This window comes from Rousettus aegyptiacus, unplaced genomic scaffold (genome assembly GCF_014176215.1).
Source record: "Rousettus aegyptiacus isolate mRouAeg1 unplaced genomic scaffold, mRouAeg1.p scaffold_m13_p_8, whole genome shotgun sequence".
In the NCBI taxonomy this organism is placed as follows: domain Eukaryota; kingdom Metazoa; phylum Chordata; class Mammalia; order Chiroptera; family Pteropodidae; genus Rousettus; species Rousettus aegyptiacus.
Window position 1 is genome coordinate 37,894,655 of NW_023416311.1, and position 16,215 is coordinate 37,910,869.

The 16,215-nt window shown below is 33.0% G+C and overlaps 1 protein-coding gene across 1 annotated transcript in view; it reads right to left on the reverse strand.

The window, feature by feature from the left end:
- The window catches only part of HSD17B4 (hydroxysteroid 17-beta dehydrogenase 4), a 77,223-nt gene that overhangs the window by 14,651 nt on the left and 46,357 nt on the right, over nt 1-16,215 (reverse strand). The window contains exons 17-22 of the mRNA XM_016145309.2: nt 14,480-14,545; nt 5,980-6,049; nt 5,245-5,351; nt 3,792-3,878; nt 1,033-1,119; nt 28-166 (exon numbers count right to left, since the gene is read on the reverse strand). Coding sequence (XP_016000795.2) covers nt 28-166; nt 1,033-1,119; nt 3,792-3,878; nt 5,245-5,351; nt 5,980-6,049; nt 14,480-14,545 — 556 coding nt within the window. The remainder of the gene's footprint in view (nt 1-27; nt 167-1,032; nt 1,120-3,791; nt 3,879-5,244; nt 5,352-5,979; nt 6,050-14,479; nt 14,546-16,215) is intronic.

A 16,215-nucleotide genomic window follows, 5' to 3' on the forward strand; every position in this document is an offset into this window, starting at 1 on the left:
AATATTTTAATCAGGAATACAACTTACTCCACTTAACTGCAGTATTTCCACCTTTAGTGATATGCCACTCAAATACAGCATTTACTTTCTTTACCATCTGATGCCCAACATCCTTAAGAAGGTGACCTATTTCCTTAAAGACGATGGTACTCTGAAGCTCACCACCCTAGCAAACAGAGAGAGTTTAATTTTTAAAGTTTTGTAGCAATGACTCAAGGAGAAAAGTAATTACAAAATATATGTGCAATAAGGTGATTTTTCAAAAATTTTCACATAAATAAGGCAAACTAGTATTTTTTACCTCTTTTACACTGGACAACCTATGTCTTAACTAACTGCAGCAGGAAGATACTGGACAAATCAATTTCTTTGCTTGTTTCTTTATTCGTAAAATAAGATTAAAATACATGAGACTGAATTTCTTTCTAGCTCTAAACCTTCATAAGTTTTTGATTTGAGACTCTTAAGATCTTAATCTTCAGTCATTTATTTAATAATATGGCTTATGACAAGTAAAAATCATAAGATAAAGGTATGACAATGATAAACATTACAAAGTTAATATTTTGGACACAGATATAAACATTTTTATTAAAGCCTGAGAATGTTAATACAGAACAAAATGTTTTAGTAAATATAATACGTTATTGTTTTTATGTTTGTATATAAAGCTTTATACAAATCTTTAAATCAAGATAAAGTACAAGATCCTTAACTTTTTCATCTATTTTTCTCCAAAATATTGTTTGCTTGATATTTTTTATTCAACAACTGATTTGGGTACCCTAAACATAGAAAATTAATTATTTTCTCTTGAAAGATACCCCAATATCCTCTCAAAAAAGTTTTTTTAAATGTGTTGTCAAAATTTTCCTTTTATTCTAAGCGGTTTTGAATTAGTGTCCTTTAGTTCAAGAATTAATAATCTTTCACAGCTCTTAATTTTCTAAAATAGCCTGAACATTCTTAAAGTAATCTTAACTGTAATTCAGAAATCAGAAAGTGACTTAGATACCAGTTCTGGTAACGTACCTCAGAGGGTATCTCAGCTAAAATAGCCAATGCTGGCGCAAGATCCACATATGCATCTGAAATGACAATGTCTCCAGTTTCTTGGACCTTATTAGGGGTACAAAAGAGGAGAAAAATAAACAATTCCCACTGATGATTCCAATGAAAACACAATTTCATTGTGAAATGACATAAAGTCATTTAAAAGAAATTTGCATTTTTTCCTCATATAAAAAAGAAAATCCAAATTAAATAGAAAGCTCATAAATTAAACCTCAAGATGAATAAACATGAATGCTTGCTGATTTAATATAACTGTTATTAACCCTAACTGTAGAATCAACTGGAGCCCTTTTTAAAAATAGCTATGACCAGGTCCCATCCAAAAATTACAATTTAAATAATCTGGGGTGGAGCCTCGGCATTTTTTTTTAAACAAACAAACAAACAAACAAAAAATATAACTGTATGTCTAATGTGGAGTCAGGAAGAGAACTGCTGAATTCTTATAAATAGCAGTAGGCATGCCACAATATCCATATGAGGTAGTGATAATCAACATGCATTTTTTTCTGTTAACACAGAATAAAATTGGCTACAAATAGACCATAGTGGTCTTTTAAAAATAATAATTCTAGTTCTTATTTCAAATAGAACATGTAGACAACATAAACTAAATGCTTAAATAGTCGTTTTATCAAAATGGTCATCAAAGAGCTCAAATTCTAATTCCTAATAATTTATCTAAAATTATTTCAATGGCTATTCTTTCATAAAATTATGGTATTACTACAAATTATGGTAGTGTCTAAAAATTAAAGTAGCATTTATTAAAACTGATATGTAACAATCAAGATCATTCTCCCTTGACTACCTCCTACCATATTCCAGAAAAAGAAAATCTTTCAAACAATTTTGTTCATTTTATTTCAAATTATTTACAGTGAAAAGCATGAAAAGAGACAATTTATGAACAAAAAACACTTTGGTAAATTACTTTCTTGTAATCAAGCCAAGCATATCATTTGGAACATTAGTTTAAGATGTTTCTAAAATACAATATGAAGGAAGAAAGAAAGGAAGGAAGGGAGGGAAGGAGAGAGGGATAGAAAGAGTCTTATAATAATAAGGAAAAGAATAATAGAAAGAGTACCTCTAATAACTGAGGGGAAAAATAGCAAATATACTGAAAAGAAGACATCCTTTCAATTTATCAAAATGGCAACAATGTGTTATATTTAGATATTAAATTATTTATCAACCCTGCAAGTTTGTATCCATAGAGATTATTTCTGTATTGTTCATTACTATAAATGTGGGAAAATAAAAACATATAATATAGTAATAATCCTAAACTAGTTTTGAGTTCACAATCTTATTCAAAAAATAAAACCAACAAAATAATTAAAAATAAGAGGGCTCCAGATTATATGGCACAAACATTAATTATAAGATTTCAGAAAAAGCCAGAATGTATGTTTATCTGAGTGAGACAGAAGGGAGTAGTAAGGGACTGCTTCTAAGGACAAGCAGAGCCTGAACTGAAGCCTAAAAGACAGGAAGAATTTGAAAAGTGAAATAAATAATATGCAAAAATTAAGCAGAAAATGATATTGCAACCAGCAGGAAGTAATTACGAGGAAGACAACCACAGAAAGAAGAGTTCTACAAAATTATTTACTTATGAGAGAAATTGTAATGCAGTAAAAAAGAGTTAGGGTCCTGGGATCAAAGCTTTGAGTCAAGCAGACCTAGGTTTCTATCTCAGCTCCAGCATTTTCTGAGTGACCATAAGAAAGTTATTTAGAAAACTGAACCTAGATTTTCTTATAATAAATGTAAAGTTGTTATGCATATTAGATATAATGGTATAGCCTGCTATAGGTACTCAATAACTGGAAGCTGTTATTATAGGTAGTGGTGTTTAAACTGCTTAATACCAACCTTCTATGCAATACAAAATGATTACGCCAAAAATATCAGCCTAGTCAACTGTGTTAACAAAAATGATCTTTAAAGAACTTACAAATGAAAGAACAGTTGCATGTTCTTTTAGTATTTCCTTGAGCACTGCTAACAGCCTCATCCAAAAATTACTCAACTCTACAGGAAGTCATACTTTGACTTGTATTGTCACTTACGATTAAGCTTAGACCTTGAGACATAAAATGTTATTTTGTGGATTTTTGTGTGATCGAGATGCATATGATTTTTGTCCAATAAAAAACATAACCATAAAGGATATGATTTTATTATTCTATAGGGTATTAAATAGTTTTGTCTCTAACTCAGCAAAATTATTTTAGAATGCTTTTCCTATTGGACTATATTAAGCACTGTTGTTCTAATTCTCTTTTTCAGTTTTATCATCTTGCTAACTCCTTCATTAAGAAATTTAATACATTTTTGTCATGTTTTCACTTAAATCAGCCTGAGAGCCATGCCTTCAATTTTTTGAAGATTATATTTTGACAACTTGTCTGACTGGTTTAGCCAAAAAGATATGGTTGGTTAGATTTACAGAACAGCTGTACCACTGCTACACAGACAGGAATCAATTTAATTGAAAATAAAATGAAAAACAAGGTACATAGGCATCTTATTTCCAATCAAAAGTTACCACTGATTTAAAAAGAAACTTTCTAGGTTTTGTCTCATATCCATACTAATAACAAAAAAAAGAAAAAGAAAAAAAAAAAGAAAGAAAGAAAAAGAAAAAAGAAAAAGATAAAACATAATTATAGAGTATGGTGAAATGGGTAGCAAAAATTTAATCATACCTTGGTTTGGAAATGAATTCTATCTCCTTCCTTCCACATCTCAATTTGTAGAGTTTGTCCAGAATATACTGGTTTTGAAAAACGAACCTTTAAAAAATAAGTTTTGGGGTTAAAAATGTTTTAAAATAAAACTTTTCTACTTGTGAGGAAACAAATTGGTAGGGAAGTTAGAGTGCATACATGGGAGAAAAAAGAGGTTTAAATATATTTAAATTCATAAAAGAATAAAAATAATATGATAAAATTTGTAGAGAAAGGATATCGTTAATATAAGCTAATCGTTTTCTTTCAAAGTATAGTCAGTAAATACTGTCTAATTCTGCCAAATCGAAAAACAGAAACACAATTATATTAAATATAATTTATATTCATATTTATATAATATATAAAATTTGTATTTATATTTATAGTATAAAAATATATATATACACACACACATCACCACCAGAACAACTTAAAAGAAGCAGTTAAAAATGGTACTCACAGAGATGTGAAGTACAGCATAGGGAATATAGTCAATAATATTGTAATAACTAGGTATGGTGTCAGATGAATAACAGACTTAGTGATCACTTTATACCTTTGAAATGTCTAATTACTATGTCATATACCTGAAACTAATATAATATGATATGTCAACTGTAACTGAAAAATAAAACAAAGAATTGGTACAAATTATCTGGGGAATAAGGTCTGGGGTGGGTAAATAGGACAAATAATTCTACTTTTTATTTCATAATTTTCTATACTATTTTATTTGTTGTGTACATCTTGGATAATAATAAAAAGTTAAAATGAAAAGTATGAGAATAATCAGTGTTAACAAAGGCAAGGCATCAGAAAATGCACTTTCACTGCTGCAGCGAGTACAAACTGATAAAAGCTTTGGAAGCTATTTAACACTGTCTAAATGTTTTTGGTTTTTTTTTTTTTAGTATGTATTTTTTGACTTACACATATGCAAAGTAGTGTGCAGAGATGGTTTTCTTTGTAATTTATAACAGGTTAGAACTTGAAACCAACTTAGAAGTACAAAAACTAAAATCAGTATACAACTATCATACTGATATAAGTATATGTTTATTAGAGTTCAAATGCAGCTACTTTACATTTTCAATTAAGACAAATTAAAAAATAGTAAAAAAAACTTTTTAAGGTAAACCTCAAGTTTTTGTGAAGGTATATATGCTGATATATGTAGCTCATTAATTTATTAAGCAATCTAATTAATGTTAAAATTTTAACTGTATATGATATTCTTCATGATGAATGTATTTTTAGAGGTATTTCTAGCTACAAAAAGAAATTGTGTTGATTGCTAAGCCAATGTAATAAAAATGTATATTACTTCAGTATAGTATCAATTTTAAAAGTCACTAAAATTCCTTTTCTTTTCCAAACACAAACAAAAAAACAGAACTAATGTTCACATTATGCAATAATATACACATACCTTAATTGCCTTGAATCTGGACACATCATTATCTGCAAACTGCTGTAAAATGTGCCTGGCACAAAATCCAAATGTACATAATCCATGTAATATGGGCTTGTCAAAACCTAAAAAAAAGAGAGAGAGAAAGAGAATTTAGCTAGACATAGGCACATTTCACATTTAAAAAGAAAGAATCGTTAATTCAGGATTTCAAAGTATATCTTTAAACTGCATTAGCATGAATTATACCTTCTACTCTAAGAAACATGGAAAATATTTTGTAAATAATACTTCCTGGGTAATAATTATAAATAAAAAAAGAAAGAAAAAAAAAATAAGAAAGAAGCCCTGGGAACACAAATCATTATTTTGTTTAACTTTGGTTATAACAATGAAATCATTCATAATATTTCAATAACCCTGTATGTAGACAATCCTTCCCTAACCTCTCAGACCCTTTGCTTTCTCTTCCAATGACCTTGCTCTTGCCCTTCGTTATAACTGACTCCCACCTGCGTAGTCTTTCCTAGACCTTGCACTACCAGGAGATTCCTTCCATCATAATTTCAATTTCAAGTACACCATTTTCTGAACACTACTTCCTACCTTCTCATATCATTTGCATAAATGTGTTAGGAGAGGGCTATTTTTAAAATGTTATTCAAACTACCAGTCATAAGTAGCAATGTCTTTAAGTACTATTTTGATAACTGAGCTATTATTTTTCATTGGTATATATTATTAACAACTCACCTACTGCGCCAGCAAAGTTAGGATCAATGTGTACGGGATTCCAGTCTCCACTGAGGCGGTACAAAGCAGCCTGTGCAGAAAGAATTATAAATGAAATTAGCACTCAGTGCTTTCTCAGAATACATTAAAAGAAAAACAGGAAATATGGTTGGTTATTGTACACAAAATGCATCATAATGTACCTAAGCTTTGAAAAAAATAACTATCTCTAACAAAAAAAAGATTAACTATAAATCAAATGCTTTCTATAACATCCACCACTGAAATCAGTTGAAAAGGGGGAAGGACTGTCAAGTAACAGGAAGGGGGAGCCAAAAGCTACATCTGGGGATAACAATGGTTACCAATGCCTAGAAATTCACAGAAAAGAATCCATAAATCTACTCTCATTAAAATACAATGAAGAGAGAGAGAAAAAAAATGGCATAGATGATACTCTGTTGATCCCAATGGTGACCAAATCAAAGTTGTGACAGAAACAAGGAGCAGCAGCAAGGAAAAATTGCCTGAGATCTAGAATAACAAGCCATACAACTAGGGAGAAGTCCAAGAAAGCACCCTGCAATGGCAGAAGGGAGGATGGGGAGAGGACGCAGGGCCCTAATCCTTAGCTGCTGAGTGAGATGGAGGCTGCGGCAGCAGCAGAGGCAGACACCTCTTAAAGGGACCACGGCCCGAGTGGATTTTCACGGTGACCAACCTGCTCGCTCTGAGCACCAATGCCCATTTGGCTGCGTGCAGGGGGGACCAGCCTTACAAGGAGACACTGTCGGAGTGAGGGCCGAGATGAGACTCACTCGGTACAGAAGTGCCGGCGATACCCATAGTCCCTGTTGAGCCCTCCCCCGACCAGTGTGCCAGACACAGCACCGCCATAGCTGTGACATCATCAAACTGGATAACAGAGGTCACTCTGCCCAAAGGATTCCCTGAAACCTTGCCTCTCTCAACTCGCAGCCCCACCCAAGCTACATTCAGGTGTATCCTCAGCAAGTCAGATGCTCCTTGCTGAGATTCACACTGGTGGAGTCAGCTGGCCTCAGTTTCTGGTGTGGTCTTTTGAGGAAACTATAAGCACAACATCTGTGGATTGCTTGCTGAATCTTAACAGGTGGCCCTGGAAGGGTAGAGGCTTGGGCTGTTTGGCCTGCAGCTGAACCCCTGTCAGGACTGTGCCCTAGACATCTACTTCACAAATCCACAGTAATAAAACTGGGAGACTTAGGAGCTTTGCTTAGTACATAGAAACAGACATGGAAAGGCGGCCAAAATAGGAAGATGAAGAAGTAGAAACCATATGACAACAGAAAAGAGATCCAGATATAATGGAGTCCAGTAATCTAACAGATGCAGAGTTCAAAACATTGGTTATAAAGATGCTCAATGAACTTTTGGGAAGTGTAGAGAACTCCAACAAAGAGGTAAAAACGGAAATGGAATTATAAAAGGGAACCAGTCTGAAATGGAGAACACATTATGAGTATATTAAATGGAATAAACAAAGGAATAAACAAAGTGAATAAAGAAGAGAATCAAATGCCTTATCTAGAGGACAGGAAAGCCAATCAGGACACTCAATCAGAATGGCAAGAAAAAAGATGCCAAGACTATAAAAATAATTTAAGGAGGATATGGGACACTATCAAGGCTCTAAATATTCATCTGATCGGCATAACAAAAGAAAAGCACAATGTTGGACAGCTGTTTGAAGAAATAATGATGGAAAACTTCCCTAACTTGGTAAAGGAAATGGACATAAAACCCCAGGAAGCTCAGAGAATTACAAAAATCAGGGAGCTAAAGAGGCCCACACTAAGACACATCATAATCAAAATGACAAAGGTTAAATACAAAGAAAGAATATTAAAAGCAGCAAGAGAAAAAGAATTACTTATAAGGGAACACCCCCATGAGACTGGCAGCTGATTTCTCAAAAGAAACTATGCAGGACAAAAGGGCTTGGCAAAAAATATTCAACAGGATGAAGACCCAGGATATACAACCAAAAATAATTTATCCAACAAAGCGCAAAGCTATCATTTAGAGTTGAAGGACAGATAAGGAGCTTCCCAGACAAAATAAGCTAAAGGAATTTATCACCACTAAGCCAGAATTACAGGAAAAGTTGGAGGGACTTCTTTAAGAAGAAAAAACATGTCAAAAACAGGAATAAAGAATGGTAACAACTTCATTCCTATCAATAAATACCTTAAATGGAAAAGAATTAAGTGCTCCAATCAAAAGACAGAGTGGCTGAAAAGATAAGAAAACAAGACCTCTACATATGAAAAGGAAGAGGATGGAAAAGATATTGCTTTGATGGACCTAGAAGGTATTTAAGTCAGACAGAGAAAGATAAACACTATCATTTCATTTACGTGGAATCTAAGGAATAAAAAGGACAAAATAATCAAAAACAGACTCACAAATATATGGACAATTTGGTGATGGACAGAGGGGAGGGGGTTTTGGGGGTTGGGAGAATGGGGTGGAGGGTCAGGGGAGGGAGGAAGCAATGCGGGGGGATCATTTTTACTAACTACATAGATGTCTAACCAATGTACTGTATACATGTAACTCATTAAAATTTTAAAAAACACAATGAAGATAAGGTAGATGTTTATAACCTCTTCTAACGAAGCAAAACTTATGCCAACTTTCTTAACAGGGTGTTTTAAATTGAAGTTTGTAACACATTACTAGACATATACACATCGAAAACTTCTTACAAACTTTCTTTCTCCTCGTACACTAAATCCTGAGCATTCGCTCATCCTGAAAGAAAACAGATAGCTTGCCATTAAGATTAAAGTTTTGCTGAGTACAGATTTTCATATCACTTCTGTACTTAGATAAGGCAGGAATAGTACAAAGATATATATATATAACAATACAGAAAAAAGTCACCATACTTCTCAGCACTGAAATTGGGCATTGTTCAAACTAGAGAATACTTTCCAGTACCTAAGGGAAGAAATTCACAAAACAGCTTATAATAAGCATTTAATGTACCTGTATATTAATTTGACTCTTTTGAGTCTGCCTTAAGGCTTCTTCCCTTTTTCAGAAATTGCTATATGAAGCTTTCAAGACTAATTAAAATGTTGTGTAAAGATTAGCTTTGTCAGCATACCTGACTTTCTTATTGTTTTTTGTTATTCTTAATTATTGATTATCCTTTTTTAACAAATTTTATTTATAGAAAATGAAATTAGAAAAACGTCATTTCCTTTTTAATATATTTTATAAAGTTGTAATAAGCTTTTTCCTTTCCCCATCATCCTACATGATAGTTCTGTAAATTATTCACTTTTTCAATCTCAGTATTTTTTTCCTTTTATATGTCTTTGAAAAATAACTAAATCAAATCAACAATGATCGAATAGTGGTGACTTATAAGATTCTCTATAAGATGTTGAAGGATTAAATGCTAATTTTTAAAAGAACACTACAAACAAAACACTAGGCAAATATACATCATCACATTGCATACAAATGAAAGATACATTTCACGGTCTGAAAGGGGAGTACAGAAGCAGTGCATAGAAGAGAGAAGAGGAAAAGAAAAAAAAAATTATTTCTAGACAGAGAAAATCCCCCTTAGGGACAAAAATGCTGGGAAGAATCCTGGAAGGTTAGAGCACTGACCACAGAGAAAAGAATAAAAGTGTGTGGGCCTCAAAATGTCAGTATCAGAAAGGTAATAGTTCTTGGAGAGAAGAGAATAAAATGAAGATGGCCCCCTCCATCCTGATGGTGAAGAAAAAAAAGAAGCAAGAAGGAAACTGGAAAAAAAGGTTTTTAAAAATAAAACACCTCCCCACAATGCCCCACTCTAAAAAGCATTAAAGAAAATGTACTTTGTTAGACTGACAGAAGAGGGCAATCTTGAATTCCTTAAAGAGGGAATCTCATAAACCATCCCAAACTACCAAACTTACCCACAGAATGCATATTGTAAGTAATTTTCATCTGTACAAAGGTACTTCTAAGACTAAAAAAAAAATAAAATAAAAACTAAAATATTTTAATAAATGAAACTTCCTCAAACCAAACAATTACCAAACAGAAGGAAACTATAACACAACACTCAAGCATCTGGGGATTTGAAACAAATACCTTGAATGTGAAATTCAAAAACTGAGACTATATTTGAACAACAAATATTAAGAAATAAGGTAAAAAAATGATTAAACTCTGAAAAGAAATGGAAGAAAAAAATCAAAATCATAACAGAAATGAAGACTAAATTATAAGGTACCCAAAGGAGAATATATTCAAATAAAAATTTAAAAAGGGGCATAGAAGAGAGAAAAAGCACCAAGAAATGGAAATGGAATCAAGGAAGAACTAAAAAAAAGGACAGAGAAAGTAGTTGAAAGAAAGACAAAAAGGACCCAATGTACATATAATTGGAGTACTTGATGAAAAAAAAATAACATAAAATAAATAACATAAAATAAAATAAATGAAAATCATAATCTTAGAGATCTTTTTGAAAATGAAAGATCAGAATATCCATAACATCCACTAGCTACATGGGAAAACTGACCTGGAATGAGCAACACTGAGACAAATCCTAGCAAAACTACTAGACTTTAGGGGTGGCTCCATAGTGTAGTGGTTAGCACGTCTGCTTTACATGCAGAAGGTCTTGGGTCTGTGCCCCAGGTGGAGACGTGGACCATACCCCGGGGATGCCAGGCCCCAAGTGTACACTGCAAGCATGTGGGAGCAGATGCCCCACCTTCAGAGATCCAGTTCTTAAGGGAGAAATGGCAACATCCATAGTTCAGGGGCAGAAGGCGGGGGAGAATTAAGGAGGAGGAAAAAAAACTACTAGATTTTAAAGATAAAGGGAAAACAGAAATCCTAAGGGCCTCAAGGATAAAAATCAAGTAACTTAAAGTAAGATTAGACTGGGATGAAACTTCTCAAAAGCTACATATAAAGCAAGGCAACAATGGAACATCATTATTAAAAAACTCAAGATTTCATATCCAGCCAAGATGTCCTTCAAGTATCTAACAAAGAGTAAAAGTTTTAAATACATAGTAACCAAAGGAATACTAGACACATGAGCCCTTCTTGGGAAACCTACTACAGGAGGCACTTTGTCCAACCGCGTGATGGGGGAAACTTTAGCAAAGGGACTGATGTATTCAATTACAAATCTAAGTCTGAAAAATGGGAGAGTGGAAGAATATATAAATGTTAAATGTTCTGAAAAAGTAAAATTAATGCATCCTCCAAAATAGGAACAATTAGGGAGATAAAAACAAGAAAATAAAATAGGCTCCATAACTGCTAGAAATATAACTAGTAGAAATCAAACAATAACGAGAAAACTGAAAAACCAGATAGTAATGAGAAAATTAAGTACTAAGGATACATAAAAAGACTTCCACTTCTGGCCATTATGAAGTTCCTGGAATGGACTTAATCTTCCACTGTAAACAACTAGAAAAACTTTTTTAAGGGGGAAGGGAGACTCTATCTTTACATACTGGACAGTGGGCAGTGCAGGATTATGATTCTTGATGTAAGAGAAATAAAAAAGGTGAACTCTACAATCAGCACAAGCTTTCTGCCTGACAGCATTTACCAGACTGCATAAAGAAATCAAAATCATAGTTCTGTGCAGCTGGAATTCTGTGTATATACTGAAGAGGAAGAAGCTACGAAGAAAAACACTCCAGAAACCTAAATCGAAGTCCCACTGAGGGCCACACAGAAAGTCCCTGGAAGATGAGACACCATATGAAGAAAGAGGTCCTATGGAGAAGATTGGAGGCATCCAGCCATCAGCCAGCACCAAGACCCCAGACTTGTGAAAGAAGCCGTCTTGGACCTTCCTGTGCTGCCTGGCCACCATCTGAGAACAGCTACATGACAGGCAACACCATCTGTAGCAGAGGACCACCCAGTCAACCCACAGAGAAGTGAAAAGTAATAAATCATTGTTTCAAAACAAACCAAAAAAGGTAGTTACTTAGGATACACATGGTAATTTAATAAAGAATTATATTTTTATGTATAGCTTAACCATAATAAATATACCAAATGATAATATACCAAAGATTAACTTTATTTAATAATGTTATTAGCTAAAATCCTAATTGTTAGAATAAGTAGTATTAGATATGTATCTGGGGAAACTACAAATATTTATTTTCATTCTCTCCAAATGCAAAGCCTAACATCTCATCTATTCATTCTTTGTTCTTTCTATATTTTTGAAGATGAAATTTCTATTTATTAATTATATTTTTAAAGATAAATTTTCTATTTCTATTTATAAAATACACTTGTAATGTCATACCAGCTTAACAATGAAGAGGTTTTCCTACAGATATGATAAATAGAATGTCCCAGAAGTAACCTTAATAGAGCTAAAAACATGGTCGGTTGCCAGTTTCTTACTGATTTGTAAAGTTATGGTACTTATTTAAATACCTAGCACAAAGTTTATGCTATAATGGCATCTTTTCCTTATTTCCTCTTCTGTAAAGATATGCCCAACCACAATCATCTCCCCCTACTCTCCAATGTAAGTGCTCCAATTCTTACTGTACACATGCTCTTACAGTCTGCTATCGTTACTCCTTATTCTCAGCCACGCTGTAAGCCCTACGTCTCTGGAAAGAGAGATTATCTATACACCATTTTAATTTAGTTAAGTCCCATCTTTCTTGTCAAATCCTTCTGTGCATCATTCCCTAATGAGTAACACTTTTCTAAATGTCTATAGCACTTACTCTACAATTCGAGGCTTTGTATTTCATCATTCATTGCTTGGAATAGGGGTCCTAGTTATTCAGACATTTGCCTACTGAGTGTCCAAGTGTCTTTTCAGCTCCTTGACAACAGATCACATTTTTTCTATTTGATTTCTATTTCCTACAGCACAGATCATTTTAAACAATCCACAAATCCCCTGAAATTCATTTTGCAAAGTTTTATGCAAAATGTTTTTTGAAAAAATAGTATATAGCTTTCATCATATTCTCCAATGACCATATGATACAAAAGGTAGCCATTAAATGAGAAAAGAAAACTTTGTTTTTGAGAAACCTAAAGACAGAGAGAGGTCAGGAACCTCTGTCAGATGATGAGTGCTCTTTATTTATATATATAAAAAATATTTGTTAACTTAAAAATTGTTCTTTGTCACACTGCAAAAGTCAACTCTGCTAAAAACTAACAAAAAGTTCTACTCGTCTGAAAAAGTAAAAGAAAGAAAATCTCTCTACTACTATGTGTAGAAATTAAAGCCTTGGAAATTATTCATTTTTCTTATTTATTCCAAATACATTTTATTACTTCAGTAACCCAAGAATGGAAGAGTATCGTTGGGTTTTCTGCACCATAAAACCATGAACGCTTTTCTCTTTTATAGTGCCCTAAAAAATTTAATTTTACTATGAAGTTTTAATTAAGTATAAATATGCATGCATTCTTAAGACAATGAAAAGAAACAGGGATTAGAAAAACATTTAAAGGCAAAAACTAATCTGAGAAGGGAATGTATTGTTCTTTCCATCATCTGATTATATAGTGCAGAAAAAAATACAATTAATATGCATCAACCTTAATTCTTTTTGGTTCATGTAATTATATTTCTGTTTGCCAGCAAACATAAATTCTGCAGAAGTTTTCATATCAAGCATATCAAAATTACCATAAAAAATAACTATAAATAATGTGTTGTCATTATATGCTCATTCACAGAGCTTCACGTAACTTCAGAGCTTTATGCATTCTGTTCTCTATCTGCATGGTTAGTCTTCTGGCCACCTTAGGGAAGAATCTTTAGGTCTCTCAAAAAAAGTTGTTTTTCTCATTTTATGGCTACCTTTTGTTTCTTATGTAAATCTTTGCATGCTCACAGAATGTTACCCAATAATGCATTTTATATCCTCTATCAGAAAACAAATTATGCCAAATAAAACAGATTAAATCACCTAGCCCTTCTAAGATGCTTTATTTTGCCTGTCTGCTAAAGTTAGCATAAAATAATCTGATCCTAAGCAATGTAGTTCACCTTTCTTTACCAATATAGAAAAGGATGACTAAAATTTCCCTGTTAATTTTTATACTGCTCTCTACAGCTTTCATGAAGTTCTTCACTAACCTAGGTGCAGTCGTCTGAAGGCAACCACTCTGTTGCCAACAAAGCATAATGCTTTTTAAACTGACTAATGAAAAGCCATTTCATTTCAATATTTTATATATATACGTATATATATGTGTGTGTGTGTGTGTGTGTGTGTGTATATATATACACGTATGTGTATATGTATATATTGCTAGCTAGTGGGGAAAATTGATAAATAAAAATTTAGAAAAAATGAATTCCAACCACAGAAATATGTCATTGTTTTATTACATTGAGGGATAAAACCACTACTTTTAGATTCACAAAATTAAAGTATCAGTTATAAATTAAAAAGTGTCAGCAATCAGGTGGCTTTATCACTTTTCAAAAATACGATCTCACCTGATTAAGTGAGGTGGTGTCTGTAAGTACAACATCAGGAGGTCTACTGGGTATGGCTACAGCTCCCTGGAATAAAAAAAGTTATATATTAAATACTAACAAAGTAATTGCTATTGTCATTCTCCAAACTGGTATTTAATAAACAACCATGTTTTAATATAATAAAATCTGCAAGTTGGATATTTTTTTTAATATGTTCAAGAGATAATGATATTTAAAATTTCATTACTGCTAGCTTCACTCACATTATGACCCTGTTTAAGGAATCATATAACCAGAGCCATTCCCTTGACAAAAAGAAAAACTTAGACTCTTTCTCCAATGCAAAAGATGATGACAGCTATAAAAATTCAAAAAACAATTCACATTTAAATTGATCTTTAAATGCACTTTACTAAGAGTGTGGATCTCTTTGCATTTATGGCCTTCCTGGAGCTGGCTGAGCTTCTTGGATGTGTAGATTAATGTTTTTCATCAAAGCCATTATTCCTTCGATTATTTTTTCCTGCTTCTTTCTCTCTCCTTTCATTCTGATCTCTGTTACTTGATGGTATCCCACATTTCTCTGAGGCTCTTCTTTTTCTTTCCTTTCTTTCTTGTTCTTTAGACAGACATTCACAGAAGAAACAGATTTTCAAGCTTTTTGATTCTTTCTTTTGCCAGTTCAAACTACTGTTGAGCATCTCTAGTAAATTCTACATTTCTGTTCTTGGACATTCAGCTCCTGATCTTCTATTTGGATCTTTTTTATAATTTCTATTTATTGATTTTCTCTACTTGATGAGTCACTGTAATCATACTTTACTTCTTTAAGCATGGTTTCCTTTAGTGCTTTAAACATATTTATATCGGCTGCTTTGATGTCTGTCATTAAGTCCTCTCAAAGGCAGTTTGTGTTGCCTGTTTTGTTTTTTTCCTGTCTATGGGTCACACTCTCCTGTTTCTTTCACGTCTTGTAATTTTCTGCTGATAACTGGACATTTTAGATAATATACTGTAACAATTCTGGATACTAATCTTTCTCCTTCAGGGATTGTTGTCATTAACTTGTTTATTGGTTTAATAATTTGGCTAAACTATTTTAATTAAGTCTATTTCTCCCACAGTGTACAGCCTTGGGCAAGCTGCACCCTGAGATGCAACAATTTTAGCAAGGCTCTCTAGGACTGTCTCTCCTTAAGGGTTAAACTGTCTGCCTCTTTGGTTTTCATACCCAGCTATTGGCTCCACTAAGTGGGAGATGATTGCTCTATTGTTAACAATGCCTTGGGACACAAACTGTTCAAGGTCTGATACAATTAAAGTCAGGCCTCTTTATATGGATAGTCTTTCAGGCCATTCTTAGGGGTGTGTTATGACTCGAGGGCTCTTCTTTGATGTTTTTTTACAGTTCTCGCCAGTAAACTTCGAATTGAGCTAGTTTTTTTGTTTTTTTGGTTTTTTTTTAACAATAAAACTTTTTAGTTAAACCTATTGTGGTGTCATTGGTTAATAAAATTATATATGCAATATCTATATATTGCATTATGTACTCACCACCCAAACTCAAATCTCCTTCAGTCACCCTATATTTGACCCCCTGGACACTTTTCTTCTTCTCTCCTCCTCGCTTTCATTTAGGAAACCACAATACTGTTGTCTGTGTCTATGAGCTGTTTGTTGTTTTCAATTTTATATCCCACATATGAGCAAAATCATATGGTTCTTGACTTTTTTCATCTGATTTATCTCGCTTA